The 22,513-nt window shown below is 38.4% G+C and overlaps 1 protein-coding gene across 3 annotated transcripts in view; it reads left to right on the top strand.

Annotated features, from left to right (window-relative positions):
* The window catches only part of RALYL (RALY RNA binding protein like), a 693,429-nt gene that overhangs the window by 657,401 nt on the left and 13,515 nt on the right, over positions 1-22,513 (top strand). For 2 of the 3 annotated variants that reach the window (XM_045896308.2, XM_045896307.1), the window contains one exon: positions 1,732-1,904. The exons of the other annotated variant lie outside the window; for it this stretch is intronic. In XM_045896308.2, coding sequence (XP_045752264.1) covers positions 1,732-1,904 — 173 coding nt within the window. The remainder of the gene's footprint in view (positions 1-1,731; positions 1,905-22,513) is intronic. 3 annotated transcript variants of the gene reach the window in all.

Here is a 22,513-nt window from a genome sequence, read left to right as displayed (position 1 = left end):
CCCAGGCCTCTCATTCCATGCTTACTGGTGTTGTTATCTTGACATACTGGCAATGAGGACCATGTGGTCTCCTTTTTTGTATGTAAGAGTTACACATTTATGTAGTCCCCCTTCATAGTGTGCAAAACATTTCCCAAATATAAGCTCTGTTAATCCTCACAGCAACCCCAGAGGTAGGTATTTTTATGAAAGCTTTTATGTAGATGAGGGAAGGTTGACCTACTATGTTCCAATGACCTGACCAAGTGGCCAAAACAGACTCAAGCCCACTGGTAAGTAGCTAAGCTGACCTAGAATCCTGTCCTCTGACAGCAGGGCCAAGGCACAACCCTACCCTTCTGCCTGATTCTCAATACATAAACTTTAGTACTTGGAGAATTGAAATACAAGAACACATGTATTAATATGAGTAACTGTTATTAAAATTTTAAACAACTTATAGAAGAGGATACCTGCTTATTTATACATCTTTTTTATCAGTTTATTGATTTACAAGTTAGTTGTGTCTGAAAAGATTTGTGCTGAGTCAAAATATATATATACCAATGCTTACTTTCTTTTTAACTCACATTATGAAGAAGACCAGGAATGAATATGCCTCAATTTATTTGACTCTATAAACAATCTTTATTGCCATAAAATATAAATAAATAAGCTTAAGATGTAGCATCTTTTAAAACTCAAATCAAATAATGGGATAATTGTCTGGTAAAATAACCATAATCAAAATGAGTAAAAACCACAAGGCTTTTGAGATAACCATGTATACATAGGAATAAGTTAGAGAAGGAGGTACATTAAATGATCTTGTTTATTCAGTACCCAATGCTTCTTGATATTTTCACAGGAAATGAAAACCAACCGCTAGGGGAAATAATTATTATGTTGTCAGCATAAATCCCATCTGGGCGAATTTCTGTAAATGGAACGCGCACACCCTGGTAATTAGAGGGTATTCTATTAATGTAGAATGTAGCTTCATTTGTTGAGCACTTATTATTTGCAAATAACTCTACTAAACTCATTGATTTAGTATTTCACACCCTGGAAATTAAGAAGTAGTAATCTTAATTGTACGGATGAGAAAACTGAGGCAGAAGGAGGGTTAACCATTTTGGCTTTGCACCACAAAGCTAGTAAATCTAACACCAGAATTTTATTCTTAACCATTGCAGTTAACCACATCTGCCAACAGAATTTAGACTCTAAAATGTCAGAGTATTGTTCACATAAACAAGTTGTCTGAAAGACAATGCATGTACTTTTGTACTTTTTTTCTCAGTGAATTTTTGTCTTTTTCACTTAGATTTGAACTTGTCAATGAAATTTCTTTATCTTCCCTCCTTGAGTGAACAAGTTCTATGTTTTATTTGATTTTTTCCCTTTGTTTTTGCTGTATTTTTTCCTCAAAGAGAATATCCTTATTAGAAAAGAATATATATAGCCAGGAAGATCCATCTCTTTATGTAAATCTTTATTTCTTTATATACGAGTACCATCTGGACTTCCTAATTTTTGATAATTCCATTTAAAAATAAGTATACTGAAATGAAAATACACATAGGTATAGGTACATAATTTACATGACTGAATAAATTCAACTGGAACATAATATTACCTTATCTTCCTCACACAGAGTTTACCCTTTCATAGACTGTTTTTCATGGTTTATCCAAATGGCTCGTGAGCAACCCAAGGTAGTAGTCATTTGCTTTCTCCCCCCCCCCCCAGAAGCTCAGAAGAAGCAATTGGAAGAGAGTATAGAGCTGATCCAAGATGAATGTGTGTCAGAGAATGCAGATCACTCTACAGAGGAGCCTGCTGAAGGAGGGCCAGATGCGGATGGAGAAGAGATGACTGATGGGATAGAGGAGGACTTCGATGAAGATGGGGGTCATGAGCTGGTAGGAACTAAACATTTGGTGTTCACACCCCTTGGTAATAGCACCAGCATGTCAGCAACTCATTCATTCTAAAATAAAGATTTAATATTTGGGGCTTATTTCATTCTTATATGCATATATTTAAGGCAACATCAGTACAGTGCTTTGCACATAATAAGTGCTCAATACATTCATGTTAACTTAAAATATGACAGAGTGAATGAATGGACAATTGAAATATTATCTATGAGACTAGTTATAGTTAAAGTGAAATGAAAGATTCTCTTTCCCAAATGCTCCATCACAAAAGGAATCTTGCATTTGAGCAATTATATGTGAACTGTACGTTGATAAAATATTCTTGCAACAAACGACCATCTAATGGAAAATACATGGCTCCCTCTCTTATTAAATAGTGTCATTCACTGATGATAATTATCTTTACTAGTTGTATGGCCAACAGTTATTTCCATAGTCTGCAGACTAAGATGACCCTTGATATATGGCCAGTTCACCATCTTTAGAACATGTGCTGCTTGATAGTTTTTATGAGTTGGGGATTTAGCCAAGACTTGACTCCTTATATGTTTTATTTCCCCAATTTTGTTATAATCATAGTGCTCAGATCTAATGTCCTTTCCTATATATGTACACCAGGGACTTCATAAATATACGCTGATGAGGATGCGATTTCTCATATTTTATCATCCATGAAATTAAACATACTATCTTAAAGGGATTGACTAATAAAAATGATGAGAGGGTGGCAAGTGTGAGTGTGTGTGTGTGTGTGTGCACGTTGCCAACTCTCAAATATCTAGGGACTGATCATATGAAATTTGACTTATCCCAGGTAATATCAGATTCCAATTTGTTATAATACCTATTATTACTTAACTAATTTTGTCATGGTGGTTGTTGTTTTGGTATGGTAACTACCCTATCAATCGTTTCATTTAGGAAGGTCTATATTGATTTTTAACATTCTAGTTCTGTTTAAATTGTATGGGACCTTCATTTAAACTTTTCAGAGACTTTAATAACCACCCTTTTTTCTCCAAAAGTCGGCATCAGCTTGAAGGACTTAAGTCACTTTTTAGGATGGTTTTTGATTTCAGAAATCTATTAAGCAGGGACTAGAATGAAGGACTAACAGATCTTTCAGCTTTTCCTCAGGCCAAACCAATTCAATAACTTAATTTCCTCAGCCCATTCTTATCAGACTTCTGTTTTTACCATTCTATTGTGAGTGCTTTTGCCAAGGTCTCTGGAGCCCCCTGTGTTGCCATTTCCAATGGTTACCTCTCTGTTCTTATTTTCATTTACTTCTCTGAAGAATTTGGCTGAGAATTGATTAGGAGAATTCTGAGAAATTCTCCTAACATACCAATTGTTCATTCCCATTTTCCTGTGTTAGAAACTTTGACTCCATACTCCCATTTTAAATATTAGAGTAGCCCAGGGCTTTGTCATAGGCTACCTTCTCTTTCTACACACTTTTCCAGGATGACTTCAATCAATAACAGAGCTTTAAATGTCACCTATAGGTCAAAAAATTCCTAAATCTAAATTTGTATTCCTGATCTCTCCCTGGAATTCTAGACTCATGTATTTAGATGACTGTCTCTTCATAGATCTCCTCCAATAAACAATTGAAACTCAACATGACCAAAACATTATTGGTTTTTTTCCAGTCATCTTATCCCTTCCCAGTCTTTGTCATTCTGATAAACAACTTCATTATCCACACAGTTGTTAAAACCAAGGAGACTAGGATTACCTTTGATTCTCTCCACCCTCCTCTATTAATTCTACTTCAAAATCATAACCCAAAGCTAGTTACATCTCCACTACAGCCAGACTGATTTTCTTGGTTCAGCTCATGCAATCCATTCTCCACACAAGAAAGATAAAAATCTTCATAAACTATGTACATCAGGTAATGTTACTCCCTTGCTTAAAATCCTAGAGTGCTTTCATTCTGCATGGAGCACTGGGTGTTATGCACAAACAACGAATCATGGAACACTACATCTAAAACTAATGATGTAATGTAGGGGATTAACATAAGAATAAAAAAAAAGAAAAAAAATCCTAGAGTGCTTTTTATGACACTTAAAATCAAAATCCCCAAGTGTATGAATGTAAATTGTGATGAGGTCGGGTGGAAGATGTCAATGGAGAGAGAGAACTTGATAAAGAGAAAGGGAGAAAGTTCCCAATGCTGAAGGGAAAGGAATCTAGAGCAGGTGTGTGGGGCTGGCCCTCAACATGAAGAGGAACACTCTACCACTGCAACTAACTGCAATAAGTCTGAGGATTTGGTGACAGGTGCTTAAGGGAGTTCAAGCACAAACTGTATAAGTCAGAGGGTGATCATCTCTGGAGAGTGAGAAGAGACAGGCAGGACCACAGATTGGAGGAGAATGGAGATTTAAAGAAGCTAGTATGTAAAATATAGAGGATCACTAATTTAGAAAACATATAAAGATTGACAGCTAGTGTTAATAGCCAATTGAGGTTAAAGACAAAGATTTAATAAGTAGTATTTTTCGAACTTTAGAGTCTATCAGGATTACCTGGAGAACTTGTTAAAATACAGATTGTTGTATTTCATTCCAAGAGTTTCTGATTCAGTATGCTGAGTGAGTCTGGGACTGCCTGTCTGGGGACCACACCTTGAGAACCACTGTTGTAGAGGCATTAATCAGCCCAGCTGTGGGGTGTTCTCCATTGGCTTGTGTCAGCCCTGGTAGAAGCAGGATTTTTGGATTTTTGTCAGATAAGCGCAAAGAAAAACAACAAATAAAGAGCATTGAGGACATTAGTAAAGACTGGCTAACTAGATGAATCATGCAGTTGAACCTGACCAGGGAAGAGGGGAACATAAGAGGGGGCTGACAAGGAGAAAATGGAGGCAGAAAGGGAAAGTCCTATGCATTTAAAGGGAGGGAAAATGAAATGCATATGAGAAAAGTGAAGGCTGTACTTAGAGACTGAGATATTTCAGACATGTGACAGTTAAGTGATAAGAAGATCCATAGGAGGCAGTGATGGAAGTGGGATCAGAGCAAAAGTCACTGCATATGAAGAATCAAGGAACTTCGAGGCTCAGCTGCAAGACTGGTCATCTACATGGGCATGAAATCACTCCAAATATCAGATAAAGGTAAAAGAGGAAGTAAAAGAAGTAAAAGAATAAGACAGTTACCAAAAGTCAGCTGCCATGAAAGAGACCGCATGGCCAGTGTTAGTCCCAGATCTGTTACTATCCAATCCAATTGAATCACCTTAAAACAAATAACTTCTCTGAGTCTCAGCTTCCTTATCTGAAAAATAGTAAGTTTAGATCAGAAATTTCTAAAATGCATTCTGTTTGATCTTTACTCCGAGTGAGTCTGTTCCAGGAGCACTACATCTGAAGGAGCAAGGATTGGTCATGCAGCCAAGGGAATAAATCCAAACCATGGTGCTTGGTTTACACTCTAAACACACCGATCAGCAGTAACTGATCAGCATTACTGTTGCTAGAGATGCTTGGGTTTTCTCCCTCTACCCTTGTGTTATAACTGGGGGCTTAGGGTACTGAAGAATTAAACCTTATATCTAATATCTCACTTTGTTTCTAAGACTTGGAAAACAATGAATGAGGTTGAGCAATCTAAACGGAGACTGATGAGTACGTCCTAGTGACTGGCCAAGAGAAAATTCCTCTATCTGGTGCCCACTGTTTTCTCCTTTCCAGACCACATGAACCAGATCATCCATGGTTCCTGAAAAGAAAAGTAAAAGCATAAATCTTCTCTTTTAGAAAGGCAGATATGATTACAGATTCAGGAAGGATACAATATAATTAGGTTTTTAACACATGCAGTAGGAGTCAGAAAGAAGAGCTAGAATCCACATGCTCAGGCAGGTGCTCAAAGAAAATCTGGAATGAACAGGAAACAAGAATTGTATCTGAAGCAAGAGAGATCCAGCAAAATGAGCTAATGGGACAGCTGTAGTTGGTGGTACCCCTGGTGGAGCATGTGAGAAGCTGAAGGCACAAGCTGTCCATTCATTGTCTCGTTCTAAATATCCAGTTAGTGAAACTGATTTCCATGAAGCAATCCATTCAGCTGACATTTGGGTGCCTATTCTGTGGTGCTACCAGGTGCTACTAAAAAATGCAAAGATAACTAAAACTATTGTTTTATGTATGAAATGAAATGTTTAAGTAAATGATTCCTTTTTTCAGGTAGCTTAGTGCCCTAAAGAACACTGATTTCCTCATGTAAAAAATAATAGACATGCACTTGGTAATTTATAAGCAGCCAGCGGAAGCTAAAAACCTGTGATTCTACAATTTTCTATGCCTACATATTTCATTAATGCATAGGAATTAAGACTTGAATTTATTTAAAATTGAACTCTGTATTAAAGAACTATATATACACTAGCATACCACTACCCTACTCCTATTTCTGAATAAATCCATTAGCAAATATTTATTGATTGAACACTAATGAATGGCACTGAGGTTTTTGCTATGGAAATAAAGAAGGAAAATCCTATGTTTTCCCTCAAGAAGGATATAAACCAACTGAGGATAAAGGCTACAGGTAAAAAAAAAAAAAAAAAAAAGCAGTATGTTAAGAACCATATGAAGATACAGTTTACAAATGGGGAATCACACATAGATAGGATGGTCCAGAAAGGCTCCTGGCAGAAGTAAAATTGGAACTTTATCTCAAAGGATGCCAAATTAAAGTGACAGTATGTGCTAAGCTTGAGAAAAGAATATTCAAATCAGCTTTCATTGTTCCCAGACCATTTTATAAAAAATATATTAAATATACAAAATACATTAGATACTTCGTATGATAGGTAGGTAGGTGGGTGGGTGGACAAATGGATGGATGGATAGATAGATAGATAGATAGATAGATAGATAGATAGATAGATAGATAGATAGATAGATGATAGATAGATAGATGATAGACTTTTTTAATAAAATGACTAAAACTTCACAAATAAGACATTTATACCTTTCAGGCTCTTTTATTTTTTTTTCATATCCACCAAAGTTGTTACCGCCTTTTATATAAAATAACATGATCCAAAATAAAAGTAGTCTATGCCATAATGGGAAATATTATAGAAAAGTAAGTGCTTAGTACCCTGCTAATTCAAAAGGGCAAATGAACTCTACCAGGTGTATGAGAAAAGGCTTCTGTATACACTCTAGGACATTACAAAGCTGTCAGATATGTTAAAGGCCCTTAGAGAGGCTATTCATTGTTTTCCAAAGCAAAGTTCTTGGTTGATTTACATCCAAATACCTAAGGTGCTGCTGAAAATGCTGATACAGATTATCTGGGTAAGAGCCCAGAAATCTGTACTTTTATCAGGCCGAGGTTTGAAACTGCAGAGCTAAACCATCAATTCACAAAGGAAACTATAGACAAACCAAACATTTAAATGGATTATAAAGAATTTGAGCTCTTTCGAATTCTACTTGTAATTGCTTTTGCTTTTGCTGACTACATACAATCAGATCAAGTAAATCTAGTAAGCATCCACAGTAGAATTACCTAGCTAGATTGTGTAATACTTAGGCATGCAAGCTCAGTACTATGTTGTAATACATTTTTCAGCACTTAACAAAACATTCAACTAAGCAAGTCACCTGGGCTTATAAAGTTTTGAATTTCTGTGCACATTGGGAAAGATCTGGACCACAAATTGAACCCCATATTTGGAGAGGCCTCTAAGCAAACACTCTGATATGCCACTGAAGATCTGAAACGCATAAAGTATTCTGATTGCTCTTTTGGGTCTTTATGAACCAGACTGAAAATGTCACCTTCTTTCCGAAACTTTTTTTTTTCCTTATGAAATCCTTTACCTTGATGCTCCCCTTTATCAACCATGCATCCGTCTCTTCATTTTCATCATTTGGGCTGAATGCTAGCTGAAGAACCAAGAACTTGGGAGACACACTCCCAAAGGTAGTGTCATCTAAATTAGTTAGAGGTATGTATCACAAGGAAGCAAGAAAGTGGTTACTTAACCTGTTTGATTTGGGCCTGCATTTCCCTGCAGCATTCAGAGACCTTCATCTTGACTTCACCTTGAATCTGTAATTTGGACAGTTAGGGATACGATGAGCAATCATGGCACCTGTGTGCTACAAGGGACCTGGCCTGGCTGGGCTGCTGCTGAGGTATGAATGGCCAGAGCCTCTGCAGCTAATTGGCCAGCTCTTCTCAACAGAAATGGGAGACGGCTAAGCACTTGATGGGAGGCAAAGGGTGTGACAGGTGGACACCTCTTCTCCGGCTCTCCACACTGGAATCCTGCCTCTTCAGGAGCTCTGGTCTCTCTGTAGTAAGTGTTCCTCGTTGTGATTTTCAGACTTGCTCTTCTTGGCATCTCTCTTGATTTCTGTCATTTTTATTTTAGCTACAGAACTATGCCTAGCTCATTAGGATTACACCCCCCGACCCCCGCCCCGCCGCTGCGGTGGAGGCTTGATGGCTTGGTTGTTTTTAAACAACAACGGCTGACTCCTGACTCCCGAGGGTCGAGAGTGGGAGCCTCACGTTAAGCATAGAGATTACTTAAAAAAAAAAAAAAAAATGAACTCTGCCTACAGTTGGACAGCAATAGTTCACATCTCCATGAGTTTGTATAAGCTGTTTACCTGTGTCCTCGCTGGCCTCAACTTTTTTCATCTATAAAAGGAGTTTGGTAATAATATATGCCTGCCCCAGGATTGTTGTGAACAATGAATGAGGTAATGTCTGAAAAGCGCATGCCTGGCACAAAGGAGACATTTAGTTAAAAATTTGCTAAGTGTTTATTGGTTTTTTGTATGGCACTGTATCCTTTCATATCTCCTTTTGTGTTTTCTTGTCCCTTTTAACTTCTTTTATTTAATTTTGCTAACTCTCATGTTTCCAGGCCTTTCCAGGTAGGTTATAAGTTAGGTCACAGACCAATCACAAACGTCTTCCAGCCTCATTTGGACCCCTGCACAGTTGCAGTACCTTGCCAGTCCCACCCCCAAGTCTCTCGCACTTGGTTCTGGGGATCCCAGGAAGTGTCTCATTTAGGCTCGGGAACACGTCCAGTCATGTGCCCCTGCCGCCTGTCCACCACCCAATCTCCCCTTGAGGGTGCAGTCTAGCCACAGACTTTGCTACCCCCCTTCAGGTCTCCGTATGAAACACCAGGTTCCACCTTAAAGCTGGGACCACGACGCCCCTCTCCTCGGCTCCAAGTTGGAAGCTGACCCCCAGAGCCCAGCATAACACCCCTGGCAGCCTGAACCCACCAACGAGGAGTCCGCCATCAAGCAAAGCAGCCACTTGAGTTGCCGCCTGAATATTTGCCTACATCCCTGTTTCTGCCCGTGGTTTTCCAAACAGCGCCCAGTTTGCTCCGGTTAAAACGCCAGCCAGGGCATGTCATTCTGTTTGAAACTCCCCAAGAGCTGCCCGCCTCACTCAGAGTAGAAACACGTGCCCTCACGGGGGTCGCCAAACCCCTACATCGTGGAGCCTCTGACCCGGCTGCGACTTCTCCCCCACTCGCTCCACGGGAGCCACGCTGGCCTCCAGGCCCACGTCATTCAGCTCCCGCCTCAGTGCCTTGGCGCTTGTGAGGCCCCTGGATGGGAGAACGGGAAGGTGGAGTCCAGATCCTAAAGGGCCTTGATGCCGTGCTTACTGTTTGAAGTTCGGCCCATAAATTTCATGTCAGTAAATTGGGGATTGCCTTTATATAAGAGAGAATTAGGACACAATGCAACCTCGTGGTCTGAGGCCAATTCTTCTGGAGTGAGATAAAAGTAGGGTTTTCAGATTTAGCAAATAAAAATACAGGACACCCACTTAAATTTGAATTTCAAATAAACAATGCATAATTTTCTAATATAATCATGTCCCAAATACTACATGAGACGTACTTGTGTCAAAACGAAACAATGCAAAAGCCTTCTGTTATCTGTCTGAAATTCAAATTCACCTGGCATCCCGTAATTCATCTGGCAACCCTCCATAAAAATGGGTTTGAACACTGGCCTTGAACAAATTATTTAATTTCCTTCAGCCTCTGTTTTGTCATCAGTGAAATTGGAATAATCATACCCACTTTCTAGGGCTCTTGTAAGGGTTAAATGAGATACCTCATGAACAGCACTTAGTCTCCAGCACAATGTGAGCAAGGAAATTGTTATCCATTACTATCTCAGTTTGCAAGGGAATATTTCAATAAAACCTTACAACATTTCTAGCAACAGTCTTCAAATGGAACTTTGTTTTTTAAAAATCTCTGGAGATTTGATTTTTTATAAAGCACTTCTTATTTGATAAGAAAGTCTTCGGGAAACAAATGTAATACTCCGAGAAAAATCATACTTTGCTTTCATCTTTTTAAAGTTTTCTTTGATTTTATATTTGCTGGCTTATTCAATTCAAAAGAATTCCTTTCAAGTCCACTTTTTTATGCTTTTTCTTTAAAAAAAAGAAAAAAGATAATGCTCACTGTAGCCTGGGATGATATGTGGCTTTTATTTTTAGTCGTCGCTGTAGATTTGCTCTCTGGCTCCTATGATCTGGCCGCCAATTTAATAACAGGTGGTCAATTGTAGTTTTAAAGAATCTGAGTATGTGAGAAGCCTTATATATTACATTTTCTCTTAGTCATCCAGCCACTCATTCATTAAAACAACAATCAAAAGAATTTTTAAATAAAATAGTGGAAACTCAGTAATGTGCCAGATATTGTTAGTTGCTAAAGATTCAAAGGACAAGGCATAGTGATTTCTGATTTTATAGCACTCACACTGTGTGGAAGAGGGAAATGCTGCAGCCAGAACAAATAAACAGATATTAACCAAACAGTGTGATAAGTACAATTACCACAGGAATCATGGCAATAGAGTGTGGCAGAGAAATGAGAGAGGAAATGAATCTGAGCAGACTTCATGAAGGTTGTGACACTCATGTTGGTTGCTAGAGAATGAAAAAGCATGTGCAAGAAGACAAAGAGTTAGATGGGATCTCAACAGAGAGAACAGAATACACCTAGAATGGCTTGACAGAATTTGGTGTCTATTGAGAAGTTGGTTGGTTCGTTTGGCTAAAGCAGTGATTCTCAGATGGTGGTCCCAGGACCAGCAGCATCACATCATGTGGAAACTTGTTAGAAAAGCAAATTCTCAGGCTCTAACCCAGACTCAGAGAATCAGAAACTCTGGAGGTGGATCTCAGCAATCTGTTTTTTAACAAGCCCTCCAGGCTATTCTGATACCTAAGGAAATTGAGAACCACTGGACCACAGCAGTAAGGTTTTCAAACTTGGGCACCCATAAAATCACCAAGAGTGCTTTTTTATAAATACCAATGACAGGGGCCTCAGCCTGTAACAATTAAATCAGAGTTGGGGTGGAGACAAAGCAAAAGTCCAAAGATGTTTTAATGCGTAGCCAGGGTTGAGAAGCCTTGAGATAGAGCACATGGTACTTGAAGAAGGAAGGACAAATAGATTCTTCACCAAAGAAGAAGTAAGCACATGAAAACTCGCTCAAAATCATTAGTCTTCAGGAAAATACAAATTAAAACTACAAAAAAGTAACCCTGCACAGGCCCCAAAATAGCCAAATGGACTGATGGAGTGAAATGTTGGCAAAGATGTGGACCACTCAAACTCTCCAACATGGTTGGTAGGAAGATACAATATAATAACCATTTAGAAACATCTGGCAATTTCTTATAAAACTAGACATAATGAGCTAGCAATTCAACTCCTAAGCATTCAAGAGAAATGAAAATATATGTCTAGACAGGACCTGTGTAAGAATGTTTTAGCAGCTTTACCCAGAATATCCAAAAACTAGAAACAATCCATCAGTCAGAAAATGGATATATGCATTGAAGACTATTCAGCAACAAAAGGGAACAAGCTACTGATACATGCAACAATGCAGAAAAATCTTTAAAAAAAATTATGCTAAGTGAAAAATGCTTTGTACAAAAGAGTACAGTACTTCATAATTGCATTTAAATGAACAGAGGTTGCCTGCAGGGTGAGGAAAGGGATTAACTTTCCTGGAATGTCATTCTGTTCCTCATACTGGTGAACATCCACTTTTATTTCATTACTCAGCTCTAATATGACACCCTCTAGAAAGCTTCCTGATAATCCCAGGTAGAGTTAAGTGTGTCCTCCATAGCTCACACAGACTTCTATTAGAACACTCACTTCATTGTTGCTCTTACTTTTTAAAAATGTCTCTTTCGGGGCGCCTGGGTGGCTCAGTTGGTTAAGCGACTGCCTTCGGCTCAGGTCATGATCCTGGAGTCCCGGGATCGAGTCCCGCATCGGGCTCCCTGCTCGGCAGGGAGTCTGCTTCTCCCTCTCCCACTCCCTGTTTGTGTTCCCTCTCTCGCTGTGTCTTTCTCTGTCAAATAAATAAATAAAAAATCTTAAAAAAAAAAAAAATAAAAAAAAAAATAAAAATGTCTCTTTCTCCAACTGGACTAAAAGCTCTTTGCAGGCTGGATGATGTCTTTTGGTTTTGGATCCCTCATGCATAGCATAGTATCCAGCATATGGTAGGGAATGGGGGGCGGGGGGGAGGTGGATGAGGTGGATAGATAGAGGGATGCTGGATTACCTGATGGTCCTTGACACGCTATGTCATGCTATATGGGTATGCTGTTCCTTCTAACTTGAATACCCTTCCCCTTCTTTATTTTGTCTGGTTGATCAACACATCCTGTGTCTTCAAGAGCCTTGTCACATGTCATGAGTCCATCCCTGGACAAAGCCCCCAACCTATCCTGGATACATTTGGGTTTGCTTTGTTCTTTAGACCACATTCTATACATATCTCATCATACTTAATTTGCTATATTGTAATTAGTGATTTCCCTTCTTTCTGGCTTATTGATTGTAAATTTCTCAGGGCTTATTTTATTTTGTAGTTTTCCTTAGTATAGTGCTTTAGCACATGTTAATGTTAATGAATATTTAATAAAGAAAGAGAGGAAAATGTCCTCAGATTCCCTCAAACTATGAGCCCCCTCCTATCTTTAAGCACATTTTATTGTGTATTCTAATCAGATTGTGTTCTAACTATTACTTTTGTATGCATGCCCTCTGTGATTTAGAGGGTTATTATACAAAGCAGAGAAGCAAACAGTTTTCATTATAACTTAGTCACTAGGTCATTCAGGCAGCATTCTGTGCATCTTAAAGGCACTGAAGAGGAACAACAGAAGGAGGCTTAAAACCAACACATCAAAGTCAACACAGCAGTGTTGATTCTGTTGTGTTGGTTTTCAGTGGTTCTGTATTATTACCTCCCATGAGTGATAAAAATGCAAATTTGAAGTAACCTGAATTTAGTTAGTAAAGCTAGGACACCAAGTTATAAAACAAACCAAGAAATAAGCCTCTCTCTCACTCCCAATCTGCAATTTCTAAGCCCACAAAAAGCTGAAAGTCACAAGTTCATAAGATAATAAACTTCAGAGAATTCAAAACTAAAGTATGCCCACGTAAGTATGTAGATGCTTTGGTTCCAACTGCAGCTAGGACAGCAACGTGGTCATTAGCAAATGGGCTTTAGAGCTAAGGGCTTTTGAGATGTGAGAAGTATTGTGGTAGACATGTAATTTCCAAACTGCCTGTAATGATGTTAAAAGGCAAAGTAATAAATCTAGAGTATAGATCCAAACAAAATAAAATATTTTCACCATCCCAGAGTATCTATACAGAGGAAAACAAAAGAGGAAGAGAATAGAAAGGTTCTGAAGTCTTAGAAATGAGAGGCAGTCCAAAAACAAGCCTTAAATTTACAAAAACAAACAAACAAAAAAAGAACTGCTTTTCTAGAAACGTTATAATGTTCTAGAGGAAAATAGAGCAATCTGAAGTATTGAAGGTGAGTGATGAAAGTTGTTGGAGAAATAAAACAATCCAGGCAACAGAAAGACCCTTCACTCCCAGTATAGAACAGAAAATGTAAATTTGGAGTAAATATTCACAGATTCACTTGCATGTAAGCTAGCACCAAAGTGACCACAATGTTAGTGCCAAAGAAAAATTGCACTGGCTAGAATTCAACAGGTAAGGAAGACTGTATTCAAGACTATCTATGGCAATGGAAGAAAAAGACTGAATTCAACTTTGTTCAAAGGAAAGGCAGCAGAGTTTTTAAGCCTGGGGTGAGCTGGTGGAAAAGTACTAAGAGACATTAGCAGAAAGTTTGATCAAGGTGATTAGGCCATCTATGTCAGCTAATTGTCACTTACCTAATTAGGCCCCTGCCCTCTCAGAGACTGGGAGTAGGGGGCGCTATCTTCCTTGATGAGTACATTTCAAAGGAAGGCGTGCAGATCCTTGAGAAAGAAGGAACTAAATTGTGAAACAGACAAGAAGGTGGGAGAAGATTTACATCTCAAAGGGACAGAGAGAATTTGCAAATACAAGTTCTCTAAAGTAAATGCTCTAAGAAAATGGAGGTCAGGGTCCTCCAGACAGGAAGAAACCCGCCTAAAGTTTAGTCAAGCTAGGGAGAAAGTTAAGGCCATCTTGGCTATTAGGACAAAATCTCACGCATTTTATGCAGCAAGGCAGAACATTTATCTCCTCAAGAGACAGAAAGCTGAACCTTGTGACAATCTCTTGTACAGCTCCGAAGAGTTCTCAGAGCTAAATCCAGAGCTCTCCTATTACATATGTCAAATTAAAAACAAATACAAATTTGGTAAGCAGATGCTTTATTTGGAAGGATTATTGCAAGGGAGGATGAGGTTGTTGCAATAGAGAGCCATGACCATAAGCTCTGCAAGCATCTCAAGAGTTAAGCTAAAAGGGTTTTCCTTTTATGGAGAGGAGTAAACAAAGCTGGAGCTAACTGAATGTGGGGAAATGGGTGAAAGGGTGGCAAACTGAATAATAGATCAGGTAATGTTTTACCCTGGGGCCAGCCTATTTTCCCAGAGGGGCCCTTCCAGAGTAGTTGTATATTGGCTCAGGCTGATAGTAGACCTAAGTTTAGAGTTCTAGAAGAAGAAGAGGAACTTAACCAAAATTTAGTTAACAGGCATGTTATTCTCATTGATCATCACGGATGGAACAGTTCAGCTAATCATTTATGAGACTAAGAATGGGAATTTGGAGGGTCTGTGTCTAACTGTGTCATAGGTAAACAAGCAGGCATCACTAAGTCTTATCTAAGTCAAATGGGGAAGGATGGTTCTTTGTGGTAAGCCATTTCCCAAAACACAAAGGGTAGAATGGGGGGACAGGGAAGAGGGTTGTCCTTAACCTTCACTTTTTCAGGATCACAGGGCTCTGGTAAAATTCAACATTATCATATGTCTCGAGGTTATCTGGCTGGTAATCTTGGAGCTATGCTACACTGTAAACGTTGGAGAATGGGGTTTACCCTTAATGGGATTTATCTTTATGTCAAAGGTTAAAGGAAAGACCCAGATTCACTAGACCTCCAAAGAGACACTCTAAGAAAAAAGGCAAGGGGAAATTGCTCTTTGCCTTTTTTTAAATGGAAAAAAGTGTTTTCCTTACAAAGTGCCAGATGTAAGTTTAGCAATTCAGAAGGGTTATTTGGGTTTTAGATTCAGATGGGCATGCTTTTTAATAACTACAGGACCTTAGGCAAATCACTGACTCTCTGAGGCTTACTTCCACATCTGTTAAAGGAAGTTTTTGCAGGTTATTGAAAGGATTAAATAAGATCATGTTTATAAAAATCACTGCTATAAGTATATGTGTATGGCAAACTTAATCTCTTCCCTCAAGTAACAAAATTTAAGGGAAGTGCCAGTTGTAGGAAATTTTAATAACTCTGAAAGGAAAACATTTAAATGATTTCATTATAGTGTTTATACATGTTCCTTTCAACTTTTGTTGTCTTAAAATTCCAGCACATTTTATTAGTGTACATCAAGATACTCTTTTGAGATCATCTCTGTGGAACTGAGGTATAGGAATTTGTAGGCTAACAGAACCATTTGAAATCTGAGAGAAGTTACAGTGATTTCAAATTTGGAAAAATTATTTTCATTTCTATGGAGATACTAAGAAGAAAGGAACTAGTCAAGAAATAAAAGAGGGTACATAATGATCTCATTTAGGAAGGAGAATTTGTCTATCATTTACTTAACCATACATAATCACACTTGACAAATTGTAGATTTTTGTGTTTTAATCTTTAGATCTCACTCAACCCCCATCTCTTAACCCTCACCAATGGAATCTTGGTCTCCTCACATTGATCTGCTGCACACAGAGACTAGATAATCTATGGGCAGGGATTCCCATCCAAGTGATCAAACACACATACACACACATAAGGAGTTCTATGGAGTAGATGTGTCATATTCTGGCTGCCTAAGAGGTAACTCCCATTTTTCCATTAAGGATGAGTAAGATGCTACATACTGATATCAGTAACATAGGGTTCTTTTCTTTTTAAGATTTTATTTATTTATTTGACAGAGATAGAGAGCACAAGTAGGCAGAGTCAGGCAGAAAGAGAGGGAGAAGCAGGCTCTCCGCTGAGCAGGGAGCCCAATGCGGGACTCCATCCCAAGACTCTGGGATCATGACCTGAGCCAAAGGCAGCCGCTTAACCGACTGAGCCACCCAGGTGCCGCAGTAGCATAAGGTTCTTAAAATAACCGATGTATGTATATGGTTTGCTCGGAAAGCCTATTTTTGTGCCAGATGATAAAACCCCACACCATAGTTCTGATGTTGTCTAGCCACACAACATTAAATCAATAAACTGTTCGAAGATTCTGAGAGGCAAACAAATATTTCTTTTCCTATAAATTATTCCAGAATTCCAAAGGGTATACACGATTGGGAAGAGAGTCCTAGTGATGTTAAGAGTTTTATGCAACAGAAACAGTTTAACTAGATACGTGTTTTTCCATTCATGCCATTTTTATTCAAGCAACCAGCAAATACTTATTAATGATTATTATGATCATTATAAGTGATTATTATGTTCAGGCACCATTCTAAGCACTAGTAAAGGTCAGTAAATAAGGAAGAAAATGCCTCTTTTAGGGGTGCCTGGGTGGCTCAGTCTGTTAAGTGCCTGTCTCTGGATTTCAGCTCAGGTCATGATCTTGAGGTTGTGAGATTGAGCCCCTGTTGGGATCTGCACTGGGCATGGAGCCTACTTGGGATTCTCTCGCTCCCTCTCCCTCTGCCCCTCCCCCTTCCTTTGCTTGAAAGAAAGAGAGAGAGAAAGAAAGAGAGAAAATGCCTCTTTTGGGGATGGAGGGTTCCTCATTCACAGATGAAGCTTACATTCTAGTTAAAGATTTATATCCTAAAACATATTCTTCAATCTGCACATATTCTATAAAACTAATACCATGACTAGAGTATTAATTCATTGTTACACAGTTGTTGGCTGTTAAGCACCCCTTCATTGTTACTTAAAGTTGAACTTGCCAATTAAAAGGTCTCTTTGGGGCGCCTGGGTGGCTCAGATGGTTAAGTGTCTGCCTTCGGCTCAGGTCATGATCCCAGGGTTCTGGGATCGAGTCCCGCATCGGGCTCCCTGCTCCTTGGGAGCCTGCTTCTCTCTCTCTCTCTGTCTTTCATGAATAAATAAATAAAAATCTAAAAAAAAAAAAAAATTAAAAGGTCTCTTTGGAATTCACTGATGAAAATAGATATGGTAGATTTTTTAAATACAGGGCCTATTAAGGGTAAATAGGAATGTAAGTACAAGGTAAATTTTGTTAACCACCACTAGTTGGCCAGTGCTTTCTAAATTTCTAGCTTTAAAACAAACAATATGTATTAAAGTATTAAAACAACATGTGAAATTTTGAAATGCTAATATTTGCACAGTATTTTCAAGAAATAAGAAAGCAAAAAAAAAAAAAGAAATAAGAAAGCATAAGAGAACAAAAGAATTTTATTTCTATAAGAAAATAATTCCATAATATGTGAACACTTTTCTTATGAATATGCTTAGCAAAGCTTATTACTGATGTTTGAAAATGTTTTCCATTTTTCTGTAAGCCACTCATGAGAAAGAAATAATTCACTGATTGCCTAGTAGGTGTAGATTTGCTTCATTTGACTTTTAAAGAATACTTTAACTAGAATTACCTCCCGTTTAGGGGGACACATAAAGATTCTACAAATTGCACTGGTTAAAAGGGCATTATAAAAAAAATGGCACTGTAACCATGGTAATATCATTTAGAGTCATAAAATTTAAACCACACTTTGTCTATATTCCCTGCCTGGTTTCTAATGCTGCCTGTGTGCACCGTGGCGTATTAGAGGCATGTTCTGTTCAATTCTCTGGTGCCTTGTCACTCTTCCCTGTTTTACGGACAACTGTGTGTCAGTGAAGACACCAGACACTGAAGCACAAACACTTCAGGTGAGTGTTCACCACATTTGTTTAACCGGGTGAAAATTGGTGTCTTCAACCTTGCCTAACTATCTTTTTTTTTTTTTTAAGATTTTATTTATTTGACAGAGAGAGACACAGTGGGAGAGTTTTACACAAGCAGGGGGAGTGGGAGAGGGAGAAGCAGGCTTCCCGCCGAGCAGAGAGCCTAATGCGGGGCTCGATCCCAGGACCCTGGGATTATGACCTGAGCCCAAGGCAGATGCTTAACGGCTGAGCCACCCAGGTGCCCTTGCCTAACTCTCTTTATATTCAAAGAATGCACATAAAAGTAATCCCATTCATCCTATTAAATAATGGATGTTGAATTCCTGACACAATAGTGATATATTCCTTGATTTTCTGGCACTAACATTATATGAATACTAAATTTTTAAGAAGTTTCAGCATTTTCTTCTTCCCAGATCTGCATGTTAGTAATACTTCCTATTTTCTGTGATACTGAATCTATAAACACATTGGAACCCTTTGCTATATTTTTCTTTATTCTAAATCTAAAATGTTAAGCACAAGTAATATTCTATATGAAAATATCAGAAGCTATTTCTTAGATATATCAGTCAATTCATTCATCTAAAGTCTTAAAGTATATTCAAATTACAGGAGTTGATTTTCCAACATTATATTTACTGGATAGATTAATAGACTTTCAGGGGAAAGGTTAGTTAGTTACAGATACTCACCTCCCATTGCCTTTTCCAGAGGTTGTTGAACTTAGTGACCTGAACATTTTATCTGCCAAATGACTAGCAATAAAGTTTCAGGTTTTTTTAATGCTCCAAATACAGTTGATCCATTACCAAGTGTGTTCTATGCATAGGACTTTACTGATTTTTTTTCCCTAGCTAGTTTTAAAGTTATTAGTATAATGAACTTTAAAAACTCTTCAGAATACAAATAAATGAATAGATCAAAGACTACCTTCATTTGATAAATACCAGTGCAAGAAACTTGTACTTGAGCAAGCTAAGAAAGTCATTAACAGCAGTATTTCTGATGGAACCAATGTTATACCTACTCAAGCTACACTGAATCTAATAATCTGTGAGAAAAGAAATGGGAAAAGGTATGAAAGCACTTTATTAAATCAGAAATTGAAAGAAAGGAAAAAATGGCACTTTTTTTTCAATTTTATGCATAGTTCAACAGACAGGATCACAGCAGAAAAGAGATTAATTGTTTAAATGGTGCTGACCTTTTATAATTTCTACCCCATATTCTAGAAGTTAATTGCCTAAATAATGCATTTCATGCAATGCATGGAAGTTTTAAGCCAGGCAGTATTCGAGTTGCAAAGGGGCAACTTCTAGTTCACCCAACTGTACTGTGCACCTTTATCACCTAAGCAGTCAGGGATTCTGTCTGACTGTTTCCCCACACATGAAAATTCTCACAGTGCAAACCAGGTCACACCATCAGCCATACTCTACTGCAGGCTCTTCCCTTATAAACCTTCACTGTCTTTAGAATGGTTCTGAACATTGAAAATCACAAGCTCCGGAGTAGCCTGAGATGAAATGCTAGTACAGCCCTTTCGAAACCTGATAAGAATGCTTATCAACTGGAACCTGATAGGTATTCTGGATACTTTATGTATATTTAATATTTCCTATCTTGCCACATTTTTAGGAATACATTTTAATAATGTTCAGTAACAGCTTCTAAAAGCAAACTTTGCCAGCCTGTGGTCTACTGGTCTACTGGAAGTAACATCTAGCCCTGCCATTTAAAGCTATGTGAATGAAACAAGTTGTGAAATCACTCTGGGCCTAAGTTGTCTCAAAAATGTGGAAAAATAGCTTATTTTTAAAAAGCAGATAATGTGTACACACATACACATACGCGCACAGAAGTAGAGACAGAAGATTTTTATTTATTTCCGAAATAAATAAAAAAGTATTGTTTTATATTAAAACAAAATAAATGGGGGGGGAAACAATACTTTTTTTTTTTCATTTTCACTACCTTCCAGGAACAACGCTGAGTTTTTTGTATACATAATTTCCTTTATTGCCTAAAATAACTTAAAGGATAGATATTTTAGAAATAACTGATTTTAGAAAAGCTAAGTAACTTCCCCAAGGTCATACTGATAATAAAAGGCAGAATTGGGGCACCTAGGTGGCTCAGTCGGTTGAGTGTCTGCCTTCCGCTCAGGTCATGATCCCAGGGTCCTGGGATTGAGCCCCGCACTGGGCTCCCTGCTTAGCAGGGATCCTGCTTCCCCCTCTCCCTCTGCTGTTCTCCCTGCTTGTACTCTCTCTTTCTCAGATAAATAAAATCTTAAAAAAAAAAAAAAAAGGCAGAATCAAGATTCAACCAGGGTCTATAAGATTCCAGTGCCCTTAGATATTTTCACATATTAGTGCTTACAAATTTCATTAATTTTAATTTGTGTTGTACCCTTATGATTTTTGCTGTATCTATACACCACTAGTAGTATTTTTAATTTAATTTTAAAAATTAAGTTGACTTTTTTTTTTTACTTAAAATAAATGTATCTTTAAAACTAAACTTTAGTTCATTCCAAAAAATGAAAAACCAGGTATTCCTTTTCATAAGTAGGAGGTATATTTAAGATAAATAGCATGAAAAGACAAAACATTTCCTTTTAAATTCAGTTCAGTACTTTCATATGACAAAAAAACTGTGTTCCTGCTTCTCACAATCTCTCTCTGTCTCTGTACCTCTATCTCTATCTCTCTCTTGTTCAAAAAAAGACAGTACTAGAGAAATGTCAGAACTAGCACCAGCAGAAACTTTCTCTTTAATGCAGTCAGAAAACTGGAAGAACACTGAGAAGGGTAATTTTCTCACTCTATGAGTCAATGTTTTTTGGGGGGGTTTTTTTGTTTTTTCAATTAATTAATTTTTTTTTTTTTTTTTTAACAGAGAGAGAGACAGCGAGAGAGGGAACACAAGCAGGGAGAGTGGGAGAGGGAGAAGCAGGCCTCCCGCCGGGCAGGGAGCCCGATGTGGGACTTGATCCCAGGACCGTGGGATCATGACCTGAGCCGAAGGTAGATGCCCAACGACTGAGCCACCCAGGCGCCCCTGAGTCAATGTTTTCAACGTGTCTTCCCACCTAACAGTACTTGGGTGCCGTTAGCAGTTTTGTGCACCTCTGGGAACACAGAGCTCAATCGTGCTGACCTGCGCCTCACGCTTGATGAAATGATAACTCTGATGACATCCTGATTGGCTGTCACCCTCCCGCAGTCCTGTGCCTTGCACAATTTTTACCTGAAGTTGGCAGAAACTCTGCATGCAAATTGACTTGTGAGATTACATTGGAAAAGTACTCTGAACTTTACAGAATTAGATGCCTCAGAATTGATCAAAATGAAAACGTTTTCATGTGGTGTATCCCCAGAGCCCTGAGACTCTCGGGAGGAAGGTGGCCCTCTGGGTTCCTACCCACTGGTGGCAACTGGGAAGCCCTCACCTTGCTGCCGTCTGCCACATGCTTTTAAAAACGCCAAATGATGTCCGTTAAAATCAGACATTGCCTTCTCAGACCATCTCATTTTTCATAAGGAAAGTTTATGGTATAACGAAAAGGACACCGACATACATATTTTATACACATTTGTTTTTGTAGAATAGGTTAATTGTCCACAAAGAAGCTGCCAGCCTCTTGGCCAAATGCTCCTAGGTTAGTTCGATAAATATCTTCTTTAGAGGCCTGTTATTGTTACTGTTATTTTCGGCAGATGTAAGGTAAGCGTTCAATGTTCTTAGCTGATACCATAGACTACATCCAAAGGGAATGGGAAAAAATTACCCAGAAATACTGAAATATATAAGATTAATTTTGCATAAACATTCTGTGTATAGCACAAAAGTAGTTGAGCATTAGCTGCTAAAATACAACAGTATAACTATTCTATAAAAGTGATGTTGAGAGGGACGCCTGGGTGGCTCAGTCGTTAAGCGTCTGCCTTCGGCTCAGGTCATGATCCCAGGGTCCTGGGATCGAGCCCCGCATCGGGCTCCCTGCTCGGCGGGAAGCCTGCTTCTCCCTCTCCCACTGCCCCTGCTTGTGTCCCCTCTCTCGCTGTGTCTCTCTCTGTCAAATAAATAAATAAAATCTTTAAAAAAAAAAAATTTAATGTCATCTGTTTTTAAAAATTGTCCTTAATCTTGACACTAAGAAAAAAAA

Source organism: Mirounga angustirostris, unplaced genomic scaffold (genome assembly GCF_029215605.1).
Source record: "Mirounga angustirostris isolate CCGP_5_RB_7025 unplaced genomic scaffold, mMirAng1.0.hap1 SCAF_4, whole genome shotgun sequence".
NCBI classification, from domain to species: domain Eukaryota; kingdom Metazoa; phylum Chordata; class Mammalia; order Carnivora; family Phocidae; genus Mirounga; species Mirounga angustirostris.
Note: the sequence above shows the minus strand (reverse complement) of the source record. Positions and strands in the feature narration are given on the sequence as shown.